The 16,033-nt window shown below is 61.6% G+C and overlaps 2 protein-coding genes across 8 annotated transcripts in view; one reads left to right on the forward strand and one right to left on the reverse strand.

Annotated features, from left to right (window-relative positions):
- The first annotated feature begins 31 nt into the window (after positions 1–31).
- On the forward strand, positions 32–5,186 carry Tnfrsf25 (tumor necrosis factor receptor superfamily, member 25). Of its 7 annotated transcripts, none has more exons than XM_005404080.2 (10): positions 32–621; positions 948–1,131; positions 1,324–1,458; positions 1,785–1,952; positions 2,029–2,107; positions 3,093–3,148; positions 3,224–3,331; positions 3,479–3,516; positions 4,229–4,409; positions 4,580–5,186. In XM_005404080.2, exons 1-10 carry the CDS (start codon positions 580–582, stop codon positions 4,906–4,908), a joined length of 1,320 nt encoding a protein of 439 aa, XP_005404137.1. In that variant the 5' UTR covers positions 32–579; the 3' UTR covers positions 4,909–5,186. The 7 variants fall into 7 exon arrangements, with proteins under 7 accessions (XP_005404137.1, XP_005404138.1, XP_005404139.1 ...); XM_005404081.2 differs by having other exon boundaries at positions 3,482–3,516; XM_005404082.2 differs by having other exon boundaries at positions 1,011–1,131.
- A 3,129-nt stretch (positions 5,187–8,315) lies between these two features.
- The window catches only part of Espn (espin), a gene marked incomplete in the record, with an annotated part of 26,670 nt that continues 18,952 nt past the window's right edge, over positions 8,316–16,033 (reverse strand). The window contains 4 exon segments of the mRNA XM_013504283.1: positions 8,316–10,938; positions 12,697–12,960; positions 13,036–13,181; positions 14,320–14,346. Coding sequence (XP_013359737.1) covers positions 9,109–10,938; positions 12,697–12,960; positions 13,036–13,181; positions 14,320–14,346 — 2,267 coding nt within the window.

Genomic DNA, 16,033 nt, shown 5'->3' on the forward strand with positions numbered 1-16,033 from the left:
TCCCAGCGGGAGACCCTGGGAAGCAAAGGTGCAGTAATGCGGTGGGGGCGGCACCGGACCAGTGTCCCAAGAGCAAGCCTCTTCCTGCCAGAGCCAGAGGCCCCCTAAGTAGAGCCCTCATGAGATGCTTCAGGGAGCTCACCTGTGAGCCTGCGTCCTGGCAGGTGGCCATCCCAGGCTCTGCGGAGGGCTCTCCCTAGGGCTCAAGACTGAGTCCTCCCTGGACCCACACTTGGGGACTTTTGGGTACTTTCTGCCCACCCTGCTCCCTGGTGCCTGGGGACAGAGTCTCAGAAGTCTCTGGCCCTGGCTTTGCCCCCGAGCGCTGGTTCTCAGGGTTAGATCCACACCCAGGGCTGGGGACGTGTGGCTGGTGCCACGTGGGTGCAGGGTCGGCTGGGGGTGTCCGTAGCTGGGCAGGGGCACTAGTCCCACTTGCTGGGCGTCCTGAGAACAGTAGCCTGGCTCTGTCCCGCCCCCTGCTGCGGGCTGGGGGGCGGGGCGTGGGGCGGGGCAACCCGCGGGTGCGCATGCCTGTCGCCAGTGGCCCGTCGAGGGCCCGGCGTGCTGCACGCGGCCATGGAGCCGCGGCCAAGGGGCTGCGTGGCAGCGGGGGCTGCGGTGAGTGGGGCCGCCGGTGGCGGGGACAGTCTGCTTCGGGCTAGGGTGGAGGGCTCCGAGGGAAGGGGCTCGGCCTTGCTGGGGTTCTCCCCGTCCCCATGACCTACTTAGAAGCCGGGACGGGGTGGGGCTCTTCCGCTGAGAGGAAACACCTTTCCTGGGGCCAGGGGGCTCTGGGGTCCCATCTCACAGAAAGCTGGGAGGAGGGGAGGAGGTTCCTGCCTCCTGGAGGGGAAGCGTGAGGGTTCGCGGGGGCCCCTCCTGGGCTGTGCACTGGAAGGAGGAAGCCGGACCCACCTCCACCCGTGGGCACCCCTTCTGCCCAGGAGTCGGAGAGGTGGACGCCCCCAAGGGCAGACGCACCCAGGGTCAGCAGACCTGTCTCTCAGGTGCTGCTGCTGCTGCTGCCGGGAGTCCGGGTTCAGGGCAGCACTCCTGGCTCCAGGTGTGACTGTACCAGTGACATCCAGAGGAGGTATGGCCCGTTTTGTTGCAGGGGCTGCCCAATGGGTAAGTGGCCGTGGGGGTGGGGGGGACCGGGAGGCAGACTGGGTGGGGTGAGGGAGGAGGGGCTGGGAGGGAGGGGTGGGTTGGGAGGGAACTGGGGAGCCAGAGATGGAAAGGGAGGGAAGGACGGCAGGAGGCCAGTTGGGAGGTGCCCCGCGCCCCCCTGACTGTCCAACCCCTGTCCGGGTTCCACAGGGCACTACCTGAAGGCCCGCTGCACGGAGCACTGTGGCGACTCCACCTGCCTTCCGTGTCCCCGGGGCACCTTCTTGGCCAGGGAGAACCATTATAATGCCCACTGCACCCGATGCCAGGCCTGTGACGAGGAGGGTGAGGGGCTGCCCGATGCTCGTGGGGGGACAGGCTGTGGTGAGGGCCTTTATGAAAGACGTGGCCAGCAGCCTGGGACCGGCCTCCAGGTGTGCGGGCCTGTGCCACCCCTGCTTCTGCCTCAGGGTGCCCTTTGCCCGCTGTCTTCCTGCTGACTTCTGGTCCTCACCTGCTTGGCTTTTGGCCGGCCGTGCTTTGCCAGCCTCTCTCCCTTTCAGGGCAGTCCTGTCTTCTCTCTGGCCTGTCCCTCCCTCCGTCCTCTGGGGCACCGACCCCTACTCTCTACGGGCATCTCTGGCACTGACCACTCCCCTGCGTCCTGCCAGCCTTCCAGGTGGCCTTGGAGAACTGCTCTGCGGTGGCAGACACCCGCTGTGGCTGCGCACCCGGCTGGCTTGTCGACTGCTCGGTCAAACCGTGTATGGCGAATTCACCGTTCCGATGTCTCCAGTGCCCAGACTGCAAGTCCCCTGACCGCCACACACCTGTGCCCTGTGAGTACCCCCACCCGCCCCCTGCTCCCGCACACCCTTCCCGTCCTGACCCACACCACCATCTCTTGGACTGCAGGTTCCGGCAGAGACAACAGCTGTGGGCCCTGCCTGCCTGGCTTCTATGAGCACAGCGATGGCTGCATGTCCTGCCCCACGTAACTTCCTGGGTGCCCTGGGCCACAGTGAAGGGGGGAGCAGAATGGGGGCTTTGGGGGGCAGTGTTGCGGGTGTAGGAGCTCAAGGAGGGGCGAGGGAGACGGGAGCTTCATCCTGGGTTTGTAGACCCCACTTTAGGCAAGACTAGGGTGGGAAAGGGAACTCTGGATCCCCTTATGTCAGATAAATAAGACAGTGCACAGTATCTGTATTGTCTGCCAGAGTTTCCTTTTTTTCTTTGAGACAGGGTCTCACTAGTGTGGGAAATAGCCCAGGCTGCCTTCGAACTCACAGTGATCCTCCTGCCTCAGCCTCCTGAGTGCTGGGATTATAGGTATACTAGGCTCAAACTTCCCTTTAGTAATCTTTTAGATGAATACGAAGGATGATTTGTCACTTTTTGTTTCTGGTACCCAGAGTCAAACTCATGACCTTGTGCTTGCCAGGCAGGTGCGGTGCTGCTGAGGTATATCTCCAGCCCGGATTTGTCACTTACATTGTCACACTGATAGAGACTTCAGAACTTGGGCTGAGATTCAGAGCTTGCTGTTAGTTCTTGGACAAGTTTAGAGAAATAACCTCTCTGATCTGGGGTTCTCCATCTGGACATGGAGGTGCTAGGAGGTTCTTTTCAGGGGTGTGATAAAAGGAAATGCACCTTGCCCATTTACCCATCCAGCTTCTGACTGAGCATCTGCCATTTCCCACACTATTTTAAGTGCTGGGGTTACATAAGGAACCAAGGAGGGAAAAATCCCTGCCCTGTGGAGCTGACGTTCCAGGGACCCTGCATCTAGGGCTTAACAAGTGGTGGTTGCTGGTTGTTACAGTTGTTGGGGGCCCAAGTGACATTTCGGCAGTACTTCGGAACATTCTCGGGCAGAGAGAGGCACACAGGGCAGTGGGCTGGGGAGGGGATGTCGTCAGGCGTCCTGGGCAGCCCTTCCTGGAGTTCACCCTGACTCATCACCCACCTCTGCACAGGAGCATCCTGGGAAGCTGTCCCGAGCCCTGTGCTGCCGTGTGCGGCTGGAGGCCCAGTAGGTAGCCACTGGGGCTCCCGGCAGGAGGGCTGGGGTTGGCTACTACCCAGCACCCACTGGCTCCTCTTTCAGTGTTCTGGGTCCAGGTGCTTGTGGCTGGCCTGCTGGTCCCGTTCCTACTTGGGGTCACCTTCGTCTACTTGTATTGGCGCTGCCAGTCTCACAAGCTGGTAGTTCCCGGTAAGTCCTCACATACAACACACACAGTCTCAGGGTCAGGATGGGCAGTCCAGAATGGGAAACGGAGGCTGGGAGGGTGGGATGCAGGGATGCAAGAGGTGCTGGACCATGCCTTGTTGCTGACCAAATCCTTTTTGTCTCCGTCAGTAGACAAAGCTGGCACAGAGGCCCTGACCCCACCTCAGGTAAGAATCTCAGTATGTGCTTTAAAGAAGCCTACTTTGCGTATTTGGGAGAGTAACTTGTGATCCCAGTGCGTGGCACCGTGGCTGGCTCAGTTAGACCTACTGGGCAGGGTGAGTTATCAGCAGGTGAGACGGGCGCTGCACCTGCCCTAGAGTGGCGCTCTCTGCTGGGGTCCAGACAAGTACCAGGAGCTAATGCTTGGAGGGATGAGTGCCCCTGGTTTGGGGACAAGAAGAGGGCAGCATGGTGGTGCACGCCCCTGGGAGGCTGGGACAGGAGAACCACAAGCTTGAGCCTAGCCTGGGCAGTTTAGCCACTTAGCGAGACCCTGTCTCAAGAAATAAAAAATAAAAAGGGTTGGGGAGCTGGCAGCTTACATCTGTAATCCCAGCACTTGAGAGACTGAGGCAGGAAGATTGCTGTGAGTCTGAGGCCAGCCCTGGGCTATAAAGTGACCTCAAAGCCAGCCTGAACTGCACAGTGAAACCCTGTCTCAAAAAGACCAAAAAAAAAAAAAAAAAGCTGGGGATGTAGCTCAGGGCAAAGGGCCTGAATTCAGTCCTCAAAACCACAGAAGCTGGGGGGTGGATGAGAGAGCAGGGCCTGTTGGGGGAAGTGGCTGAGGGGCTGTCCACTGCCTGACCCAGGGAATCTCCGCTCCTGACCTCACTTGCCCCACACGGCTGACCTGGGGTCTCTCTTGGCTTCCAGAGTTCCCACCTGTCGCCCCTGGACAGCACCCATGCCCTCCTTGCACCCCCTGGCAACAATGGGAAGGTCTGCACTGCCCAGTTAGTAGGCAGCGGCTGGACCCCTGGCTCCCCCCAGGCCCCGGAGGTGCCCTGTCAGCACGTGCCACAGTCCTGGGACCAGCTGCCCAGCCAAGCTCTTGGTAAGGGACTTCGGTGGCCTATGGCTTGACCTCAGCCTGACCACTTCCCACCCTCAACTCAAGGGCTGTACTATGCGGGTGCCCCGCCCTGTGCCCCAGGGATGCCCACCTCGGCCCTGCACCTTGGCCGCCGCCCGCTTCCCCAGTGGCCCTCTCTGGCCTTCCCGCAGGGTCTCCTCCGGCACCTCCGCTGTCGCCAGCGCCCCCTGCAGGCTCTCCCGCCGCCGTGCTCCAGCCCGGACCGCAACTGTACGACGTGATGGACGCGGTCCCTGCGCGGCGCTGGAAGGAGTTCGTGCGCACGCTGGGGCTGCGCGAGGCGGAGATCGAGGCAGTGGAGGTGGAGATCGGCCGCTTCCGTGACCAGCAGTATGAGATGCTCAAGCGCTGGCGCCAGCAGCAGCCCGCGGGGCTGGGCGCCGTCTATGCAGCCCTGGAGCGCATGGGGCTGGACGGCTGCGCCGAGGACCTGCGCCTCCGCCTGCAGCGCGGTCCTTGACGCGGGGGTCTCCTGCGGCTTTGGCGCTCGGGTGACCCTGGCAGAAGCCTTAAGTACGGTTACTTATGCATGTAGACATTTTATGTCACTTACTGAGTTCCCCGGCAGGGCCCTGCGTAGCAGCGCCCGCCGGCCTCGGCCTGCCGCGCCCCGCGGCCCCGTTGTTTCGCACAGGCGGGGCGGGGAGGGGGCGAGTGCGGGAGGGGCGCGAGATCGCCCAGCCCTCCTCTTGGCCCGAGTTGGGTTGAGACCTTGGAATTAAATTCATGAAGGCAAGAGGCGTTTTGGTGGTGCTGGTGGCTTGCGGCGCAAAGGGCCCGGGCTTCATTTCCCGAGGCCTGAGCACCCCGGTTTGGGGCCACGGTGCGGCCCAGCGCTCCAGGGCCCGCCCTTCCCTTCCGTATCTGCGTGGTCCAGTGACCCCGAGAAGGAGAGAAAGTCAAAGTCGCGGTGGTGGTGGCAAGGACAGAGTGACGCGAGCCCCAGGCGGTGGGGAGCGCTTTAATGGGGGGGTTGGAGCCACAGTGCGGGGCCCTCGCCCTCCACTCCTCCGGGGCAGTGAGAAGGTCGGGGCGCCAGGGACCGGTGTGGGCTGTGGGGAAGCTGGTGGGACCCCAGGATCAGCGACCCCGCCCAGACGGGCAGGTTGCATCGTTTCCGGTAAACACATGACTGCAAGGAAACGCTCGGGGAGGATGAGAAATGGGGCCCCGGACAGATCACAGATCGGGCACGGATTTGGGTCGGGGAGGGAGGAAAACCCCTTCCCCGAGCTCGGGGCCGCCTCCACCCAGGATGTGCCGGCGACTCAGGTTCCGGGGTGCGGGGGAGGGGGCTGCAGCCTTGCACGCCCCGCAGGAAAACAAAGTCACCACCCACAGTGGGGGCGGGGCCTGCTCTGCGCTCCCTGCCCTCGGCGACCAGGCAAAAGGATGTGAGTCGGCATGCAAATGAGCAGCATCTTTTTGCGTCAGCGGCTTGGGCACTTTTTCCGAGGGCCGGCGGAGGCTTAGGCGGCGCTGTGCTCTAGCGTGGGCCGGGGCTGGGGATGCGGGCCAGGGAGGGCAGGGGTCAGGGAGGGTCCAGGCTTGGAGGGAGCGGGTGGCACGGCTCCCAACCCTTCCACACCGGCCCGGCAGGCAGGAGCAAGGGCTGGGGACATCCCGCACCACACCTCTCCGAACTGGTGACGCTGCTGTTGGGAGGCGCGACGTCCCTTACTTGGGGATGTCCCCCTTCTTCAGGATGACCTGTCGCTGCCAGGGTGCCAGCTTGCTCTCGTCGTAGCCCAGTGTCCGCAGCTTCTCCGACTGCTCTTTCTCCCGCTGCATCTCCTCCTGCTTTTGTCGCTCCTCCTCTTTTCTGCAGATGGGGTTCGGGCAGAACTCAGTGAAGCCGGGGCCAGGCCACAGGTGGCAGTGGGCTGAGCGGTTACCAAGGAGATAGGGGCTTGCCTGGGGCAAATCTGGGTTACAGGGGCCCAGAGGGCTGAGTGGGAGACTGGGATTGGGTATTAGGGGCGGGGGGGGGGGGTTTAATGGAAGCAGAGGGGCTGGGTCACCCACGGATCTGTGTAAGGGGTGTTACAAGACTCAGTCAGAGTACTGGGACTAAGACAGGAGCTGTTGGGGAGTTGTCAGTCAGAATTACAGAGGAATGGGCTGGGCCACCGGGGACCTCATTACTGGGAGATAGGCTGGGGAATCAGGAATGGATTGTTTGGGCCGGAGATACAGCTCAGGGGTGGAGCATCTGCCTGGCAAGTGCAAGGTCTTGAGTTCAATTCCCGGTACCCACACACACACAAAAAAGGAATGAAATGTTAGACCACTAGGGTAGGAGCTGGGGATGTTGCTCTGTGGTGGAGCACTTGCCCACCATGTCTGAGACCCTGGGTTCCATCCCCAGCAGCACAAACAAAACAAAACACAAGGGTATTCAGGCACGCCCACAGAGTGGTCACTAAGCATAAGGAGGCCATGGTGCATTTAAAACGTGGCTGGTCCATGGGCTGGGGATTTAGCTCAGCGGCACAGCGCCTGCCTGGCAAAAGCAAGGTCGTGAGTTCGATTCCTGGTACCGGAAAAAAAAAAAAACAAAACAAAAAAAATAAAACATGGCTGGTCCAAGCTGGAATATATTGTAGGTGTAAAATGCACAGGACTTAGAAAAAAATTTTTTTTTAAAAAAGAAACTGTATAATGCATGTGCCAGTAATCCCAGCTCCTTGGGAGGCTGAGGTAGGACTATAAGTTCAAGGCTGGCCTGGGCAAGCAACAGTGGGACCTCATTTTACAAAAGCAAAATCCATCTCATAAATAATTTTGATATTGCCGGGCGTGGTGGCACACGCCTGTAATCCTAGCACTCAGGAGGCTGAGGCAGGAGGATCGTTAGGAGTTCGAGGCCAGCCTGGGCTACAAAGTGAGTTCAAGGCCAGCCTGAACTGCATAGCGAGACCCTGTCTCAAAAAGACCAAAAAAAAAAGATATTGATTATATGTGGATTGATATATTGGGTTAAATAAAACATGAAGTTCACTATAGACTGTCTCAAATTTTCTCTAAGAAAATTTAAAGTTACATATGTGATTTATCCTGTACTTCTGTTGGACGGCACTGGGCTAGATTAGCAGGTAGGAAACTGGTCTGGAGGATGGGTGGCGGAAGGCATTGGTCCTGGGGTTGGAGGAACCCTAGAGTAGAAAGGCTAGGCTAATGGAGATGGGCTGAGTAATTCGGGATCAAGGTTGTCAGAGCAGGAGGGCTTGACCTGGGGGACAGGTGCTAAATTACTGGGGCAGAGGCAGCCGGTCGTATTACCAGGAGCACAGAGGTCATGCTACAAGGGCTGAATGATGGGATGTGCCCAGGACAGGGCTGGATGAAGGGGCCAAAGGACAAGGCGGTGGCTGGGCGGGGGAGGGGCAGCAGGGCTGGGCCATCCCTGCACTCACCGCTTGTGCTCCCTGGAAGGAGAAACAGACAGCATTAGTTGGTGCCATCACTTTAGAGACACAGCAGTACACCCTTCCGGGAAGGGACTGCTCTCTCCAGAGCCCCGGCTCACCTCTCTTCTTCCAGCTTCTTCCGAAGGAGATCCCGCCTCCAGGCAGGCAGGCTGGCCAACCAAGCCTCCTCCTCCTCCTCCTGAAACACAACCACAGAACTTCAGGACCCCAAAGCCGGGCGTGGTGGCGCACGCCTGTAATCCCAGCACTCGGGAGGCTGAGGCAGGAGGATCGTTGCCAGTTCAAGACCAGCCTGGGCTACAAAGCGAGCTCAAGGCCAGCCTGAACTGCGTAGCGAGACCCTGTCTCAAAAAGACAAAAAAAAAAAAAAAAAAAGCACCGAACAAACGAAAACAAAAACTTCAGGACCCCAATGGCTGGGAAACTAAACTCCCAACCCAGGGACACGTGGAGGGCTGCCGGAAGAGACCCTTTCGGTGCCTTTCTGTGGTACGGGTGGAGGGAGCCTGCTGCACCCAGAGCCCCGGCCTGTGTCCTGGAGGTGGCACCAGAGAGACCCAAGATGAGCGCAGGCTGCATAAGGGGGACAGAGTGAGCAGCTGGGCCGCGCAGGGGCAGGGGCACACACGGCCCCAGCACTGTCTGTCCCCCAGGATCTCTGAGCAGATGCAGACTTGAGATCCCATGCACCTGGCCGGCCCTGGGAGGCTCCGGCTATCCCTGGTCTCCTGGGAAAGACCCGGCCCCTGCTTGCCCTCTTCCCAAAAGACTGGAGGTCAGTCACCGCTGTGGGACTGCAGTGACATCACGGCAGGGGGTCCAACACAGGCAGCTGCCAGCAAAGCGTTTTATTCCTTGGATGTTACAGAGGAGAAAGGGTCTGTACATATCACACATGCGCACCGAACACTGAACGGGTGGCCAAGGAGGTAGCCGTGGGTTCCAGTGAAAGACCAGAGACAGGGACAGCACACACCACCGCAAGGGGGCCCGCTGTGCCCCACTCGAAGGGGCTGCTCAGCACTGCCACCTGACCCCACACACAGCCCAGCCAGGCCGTGTGCCCTGGCCCCCTAGCTGGGCCAGTGCCCCATCCTCCCTCCAGGGGACCCGTGCGCGCGGCTTTTCACATGTCGGGCTCTTCCTGCCCACTTCTGGCCTCTGCAGGGCCTCGGACAGGTGCCCGGGCCTGGATTACGATGCTGGGGGTAAACGCCGGATTCACGGGCTCAGCTGTCAAACAGCTCTGCCTCTTTCTCCTTCCAAAAGGAGAAGCTGCGGTCAATGTAGCGGCAGATGTCTTCATTGCTGAACTCGCCCATCTCAGACACCAGCTCCAAGGGGTCCTCCGCAGGGCCTTCGGAAGGAGGCGGGCCCGGGATGGAGGTCGGGGGCGGCGCGGCAGGCGGGGGCTGTGGCGCAGGGCCAGGGGGCTGGGGCTGCCCCTTGCGCGGGTCCTCCGGGTGTGCTGGAGCAGCCTCTTCACTGGGCCCCTTCTCCCCGCTTTCCTTCTGCTCCCCCTGCGTCTCCTCCTCTTCCTTCCCCTCTTCCTTGTCTTCCTCCTGCTCTTCTTCCTTCCTGGCCTCTTCCTGGGCGGGCTCAGCCTCTGGGCTGTCTCCGAAGAACTGGCGCCTGAGATCCTCGAAGCCGTCGCTCCAGCCTCGCCGCCCGGCCTCCACCTCCTCCATCACCACCCGGTGGAAGAGGCGGATGAGCTCCCACGGATGGCTGCCCAGCCGGTCAAACATCTCGTAGCACAGCAGGTGGCGGAATTTTCGCTCCTCCCGGCTCAGACCCATCTCCAGCAGCTGGAAGTAGCCAAGCATGAAGAGGTCGAGCGTGAGGCTGTCGTAGCGCCGGGGCGTGCCGCCGTCCAGGGGCGGCAGGAAGTGCTCGGGCCAGTACAGGCCGTGCGCCAGGCGCACACCCCTGGATTGGCGCGCAGGCACCTGCCGAAGCAGGCTCCGCCAGTGGCCCAGCAGCTTGCCCACCACCTGCCGCTGCTTCAGCAGGTGCAGCAGCTGCTGGTCGGGCTTGCAGGCCTCAGTGTCATCCGCTGGCTGCTGGGGAGCAAAGTCACCAGCCTCAGGGCTGGGGTCCGCGCCAGCGGCCACCACTCGGGGCAGCAATCTGCGCAAGCGCGCCTGGGCGTGGCGCCCAGGGCCCCGGAAGGTCCACTTGCGCCAGTGCTCCAGAAAGAGGTAGACGATGCGCTCCTTGCGCATGTCGATGTAGTCCTGCACGCCGGGCAGCTCAGTGGACAGCGGCGGCCTGCACACCAGCTGGTCAGACTCAGGCAAAGTCTCCTGGTTGTCTTGCGCCTCTTCGGGCGCGTCCAGGGTCCCCAGGGGCTCCTCGGTGGCCAGCAAGCCGTTGGAGACGGCGGCACTGGGCTCGCTGGAGCTGGCCACCACGTAGTCCTCTTCAAGGACGGGCTCGCGGTCTGTGCCGCTGGCCAGCGACTGGGGCTTGTGGCGAGATGTGCGCGCGGGCGCTGCGCCCTGGGCGCGTAGCTCATAGGTGGCGCGGAGGTGCCGCACGGATACGCCGCACTCGAGGATCTCACGGGCCACAGCCTCGCGGCACCAGCTAAGCGAGTGCGAGCGGCCCAGGCAGAGGGGCCCGGGCCTGGAGGGCGCGTCGGGGAGGGGCGCCAGCGGCTGGCCCGTGTCGGCGGACAGCAGCTCGGCGAGGTGTGCGGGCCGGCCGCCCAGGGCCGCCAGCAGCGAGGCCATGCTCTTGAGCAGCGTGGAGATCTTACTGCACCAGGCGGGCAGGCTGGTGGCACGGCCCTGCATGCGACGCGGGTCGACAGTGAACCGCGGCGCCGAGAGTGCTGCTGAGACGGGCAGCAGCTGCTCCAGCTCCAGCTCCAGCTGCTCCAGGCGCGCCTCCAGCTTCTGCGCCTTGTGCAGCACCTGCAGGTTCTCTATTTGCTGCTCGATGCGGAGGATGTCGGCCTCGGTCATGAGCTCGCCGAAGGGCCCGAGGATGGCGTCGCGCTCCCGAACATACCTCCAGCCCTCCGGGGGGTAGCAGCACGAGCTGGAAGACGTCAGCTATGCGGGGAAGACAAGAGAGGGGAGGGAGGCGCGTCTCCCTCTGGCCCAGCTCCCGCGGCGGCGCCGGGGAAACCTTTTGCATGTCCCGGGTGGTGTAATGGTTCCGCGGGGCCACGCCTGGCCGGCGGCAGTGACACTCTTCAAGGCTTCGGCTTTAGACTCTGGGCAGTGTCCACTTGGTCCGCTGGCGGGGCACGGCTGGTCTCCGGGCGCCGCTGCAGGGCGGAGAGGTAAGCCGGCAGAAGGGCGCTCCATGCTGGCTTGGCCGCTCATTACACCACCCAAGGAACATGCGAAAGGTGTGGTCTCTGAGCAGCTCGGAGCCCCTTACCTCTCCAAGGGCTGCTAATTCCAGTCCGAATCCCTGCAGGACCTCTCACGCCAAGCTGCTGACCCTCCCCAGGCTCTGCCGTGGCCCAAGCCCTCCGTACCCGTGATCAGTGTCTCATGTGCTGAATGAAAGGCCATCCGGCTCTTACAGAGACAAAAGCAGCAGCTTGCAGGGTGACTCCCCGATGCCTCTGAACGGGGCTCACACACACCACCCTTTCTGATACAGGGCCTAAGTCCCCCAGGCGGGGTCTGAACTTGGCAATCCTTTTGCCTCAGCCTCCCAGAGTGCTGGGATCGCAGGTGTGTACCACTGCACCCAGAAGACTCTTCTCTTTATCTTCATTTTTCTCTTTCCACTTCTAGGCCACCTCACTGGTGCCAGCTTTTCCCTTCTGGGGCCGCCCTCACCTCCATACACGCCTTCCAATTCGTGGTGAGCCCCACCATCGGATCACCATGTACAAATACGACTGGCTATTTCCCCACACAAGCACCCCTAGGTTGCCTGCTGCCCCAGAAAAAGGAGGTTCTCTTCCAGGGGCCTGGGCGGGGAGCTCAGCTCCCACAGTCCCGCCCCAGCGCCAGACCCACTGTGACTTCCAGACCTCCCCACCTGCTCCCTCCCCCACACCTCCCCAGGCCACTTCTTGCTCACATTCCAAGTCTTGCCTGAGGTACTGCCACCCCCAGCCCAAAGGGTGGTCATTGTAGGGCCACCCAGCCCCTGCACTCAGTCACACACTGGACAAGTTATAGAGCCCAGCTGTTTCCCCAGGTGTCACTCTCTCACACCATCCTGTGTCATCTCCTTGGGGACACTCATTTCCTTATCCACACAGACGGAGGCAGCCAGCTAGAAAGGCAGCTTCGGTATGTTCACCATGAACCCCTAGAGGCTACAGCAGCTTGTGGAGCACAAAGATGGCACTCAGGGAACACGGGCTGAACAAAAGAATGGGACCCATCAGCTACTGATAAACAGCCCATCTTACAGATGTAGAGACTGAGGCTGCACAAGGCTCAGTAGTATCAGCATCTGGACAGTGGCAGTGCAGGGACAGAGTCTGCCTGAGACCAAAGTCCTCTGGATGACTCAGAGTGGTCCCTCGGCCAAAGCATCATCAGCCCAACCCAAGAGCTTATTACAAATGCAGAATCTCCATCCCTGAGACCTGCTGAAGCATTTCAGGAAGGTCCCAGACAAGGTGAAGGCACGCTGCCACACCATTTCAAAGGGTAAACTGCTGGGGTTGGGGAGACTGGGACCAGTCCTGGGGGGTAGTCCTGCCATCCCAGTTTTCTTCAGAGGCAGTCAGTGCTGCCAGAGGTCGCGGGGCCATAGCAGGCCAAGGGGTGGCATGGGGAAAGAGCCAGAGGGGCCCTGCAGTTGGCCGGGCTTTCTGGGCAACCCCGCCCACCCACCTTCCGCCTCTGCTCCTCCTCCTCCTGCATCTTCAGCTGCAGCTTGCGCACCATCACCTGCCGCTTCCACTCGGGGATGGGCCGGCCATGCTCGTCGTGCGTGGGGATGAGTGCCTCCACGTCCAGCTGCACGCCTGGTGCAGGGGTGGCGGGAGGTGCTGGCACCACGGTGCCATTGAGCAGGGGCTGAGGGGCTGCAGCCGGTGGGGTGGGGCTCCGGGCCCGAGATGGCACGGGCGACACTGGTGGCAGCGGTGAGTCGGGCTGCAGGGAGAAGCAGCAGCGCTGAGCACCGGGCAGGCACGGGGAGCCGGGGCGGGGCACCTGCCTGCCTCCTACCTGGGAGGCCGGCTGCCCGCTGCCCGAGAACACTGTGGTCAGCCCCTTGCTCTGTGGTGTTGGCTTCAGGCTCTTGCCCGCCTTGATCTCGGCCAGTAGCTCCGAGTTGTCACCCGTCGGGGACATCATGTTGAAAGATTTGGTGCCTGCCATGGAGAAGGGGCACTGGTTGGGGGCAGGACGCAGTACCCAGCACCCCTGCTGCCCCTCTGAAACTCCCTTCCCAAGTCAGGATGGGCGGGGCCCTTCCCTGGGCCCAGAGGCAGCTCTCCAGATCCTGGGTACCGTGGGCAGCTGTCAGGGCACCCAGAGGTGAACCCTCGGCTCCCAGCCCACAGAGGCCCACCACCCTCATGACCCTACTCACAGCGTGTCGAGCCCCTGCCTGGAGGCCTCTGGGAGTTCATGGTGGCTCTTGGGCTGGCCCTGGGAACGCCAGCATATGTATCTGCCCAGCCACTCACTGCCCAGCTCCAAAACACTACCTGGGGCCAGCCACTTGACCTTCGTCCCCAGCCCTGGCTCTGCCCCTGCAGGGTGGAGTCTCCCTCTGGCCCTCTCCCTGCATCAGCACCGCCCTGTGACCCTTGGACCGAGCCAACTGGGGCGCCTACAGTCACACAGACTCAGGACCCTGGAGTGGCAGCACCCAGCTGGATCCTCCCTGCGCCCACACGCACAGACAGACGGACAGACACACTGACTGCAAGCGGGAGCACACTCATGGCCAAGCACTGCTCAGTTCTGAGGGACCCGGGAAGGAGGCGCGTACAAAGGACGTGGGAGAGGGCACCCAGGAAGCGGAGCCAGGTGGACAGCATGCAAATGCCTGGGCAGGGTTTGCATTTTCCGGCGCGGCGGGCGGAGGTGAATGGGGACTGAGGGAGGGCTGGTTTGGAAGCCCTGGGTGAGGGGTCAGGTCTGCAGAGGGGAAGGAAGGAAGCCAGCCCAGAGCTTTTGGATGGCCAGGCTGGGGCGCCACAGCGCGTGGCCGGAGAGGAAAAGCGGGCAGTATGTGGCTGGCTCGTTATTTGGGCAAAGCCGTCAGCCAGGCGCAAAATGCTGCGCGTGTCCGTGGCTGGGGCAGGGGCAGGGTGCGGGGGCAGGGCAGGTGTAGGGTGCAGGCGCCCTTGGTGGCATGCAGGTCCCCTGGCCTGCTGGCCCCTGGCCTGCCCTTTCCTCAAGTCCTGGCCCCTTCTGCTGCGTTCTCCCTGCGAGCGTGCCAGCCTTCTCCCCCAGCCCCCGCCCCGCCCCGCCCCAGCCGGAGCCCCAGCAGCTACTCACTCTTCCTGTGCCTCAGGACTCTCAATTCTAGGAACCGAGAGGAGAGAAGTGACCGTGAAGTTAGGAGCAAGGGGCCGGGGTGAGACGGGGACAGTGGGGGACAGTGAGAGGGCCGGGGAGGACAGGAGGGGCAAGGGGAGAGGAGGAGCTTTCCTGCCCTTGTAACCCTGGCTCAGGGTGCTCTGGGGCCCCACAAGGGTGGTCCGTCCAGGACCCTGAGGGCTGCACAGGGCTGCTGCCGGCCCTGGCCCCCTTGGAAAGGGCCTCCGCTTTGGCACTGCACTGGGCTGGGGCGGGCCTGCTACCACGGACTCCGAGGCAGGGAGAGGAGGCTTCGGATGGATGGGCCCGCTGAGCTGGACCCTGGTGCTGGGCGGCCCAGGACAGGCTGGGATGGGGGAAGGCGGGACAGAAGAAAGACAAGAGAGGTAGAAAGCAAACAAGGAAACCATAACTAAAAACTACTTTTAAGAAGACGGCAGTTTCCAGAAAGCAGTGAAGCCACCCAAGCTAATGAGTGCCTGCAGCTAGGTTTAGCCTCCTTCCGCATCAGCCCAGCATACCAAAAATTCTTTAGGGATACTGAAACTCCAACATGGAGACCCTAAGGGACAGGAGGCTGATCCCAAGATAAAGGGGCAGGTTGGGTGAACCCAAAAAAATGTTCAAATGACCTAAAAGACAAAACAAAACACAAAACATGCCCATACCTGTAGAATGGGCTAGTACCTTTCTGGGGCCTGGGGCTCATTTTCCTGGGCTTTTCTACCCCTTCAAAAGAGTTATTAATGTTCCCAGTTCCCAACTATAATGAGCCCCGTTTCTCTGAGCACCCCCACCCCGTTCTTGAGTGTATCCTAAAATCTCTGCCTGACAGACCTATCTCACGCTTCTTCCTAATGTGTCCTGAAAATTCTTTTTCCCTGACAGAAGCCAGTGCAGTGCACCTGCCACAGAAGAGTGGTTAAGCACCTTCCTTCCAACCTCTAGGACTCTCAGACCCAGCCTGGTGACAGCCCGGAGCACCGTCACCTTGGAGGCCTGGTGGGCAGGCTGGTGCCCCATCCCGCTAAAGAGAGACCAGGAGTCCTGCTCACCAGTCTAGCTTTTTAAAAAGAATGCCCAAGCATGGGTGGTGGCACATAACTAATTCCAGCACTCTGGGAGGCTGAGGCAGTACGATTGCGATTTCGAGCTCAGCCTAGGCAACTTAGTGAGACTCTCTCTCGAAAAATAAAAAAAAAAGGGGGGGCTGAAGATGTAGCTCAGCGCGAAGGCCCTCGTTCAATCCCCAGGAATAGCGGGAGAATATTCAGGGGAGTCAACAGAAAGTCCACCCCTACCCCCCGCTGGCCAGGCCCTGGCTCGCCCAGGACACAGGCAGGATCAGACTAGGAAGAAGCCCTTCCGGTTTGTAAGAGCAAGAAAGAGCTGGGGAGAGGAAGGCAGACAGGACAGGGGTGGAAAGGCGGCCTGCCAGCTGTCCGGGGCCCTTGCAGCCAGTGCCACCCTGAGCTCCCTGCTCCTCCAGGCACCAGCCCTGTCGTAAGGGACAGGCCCGGAGCCCCGTTAGGGCCAAGTCCTGCCTAGGGCAGGGGCGGCAGGAGGAAGTAGGAAAGCTGGAGGAAGGACCCGGCGTCGCAGCTGGGGAGGGGGCGGTGTCTAGACTTCCCTCCCCCCTGGGGCTGGCGCCGCCCCCACCCCCGCCCGCCCC

The sequence above is a fragment of the Chinchilla lanigera genome, unplaced genomic scaffold, assembly GCF_000276665.1.
Source record: "Chinchilla lanigera isolate Chin_1 unplaced genomic scaffold, ChiLan1.0 scaffold00085, whole genome shotgun sequence".
NCBI classification, from domain to species: domain Eukaryota; kingdom Metazoa; phylum Chordata; class Mammalia; order Rodentia; family Chinchillidae; genus Chinchilla; species Chinchilla lanigera.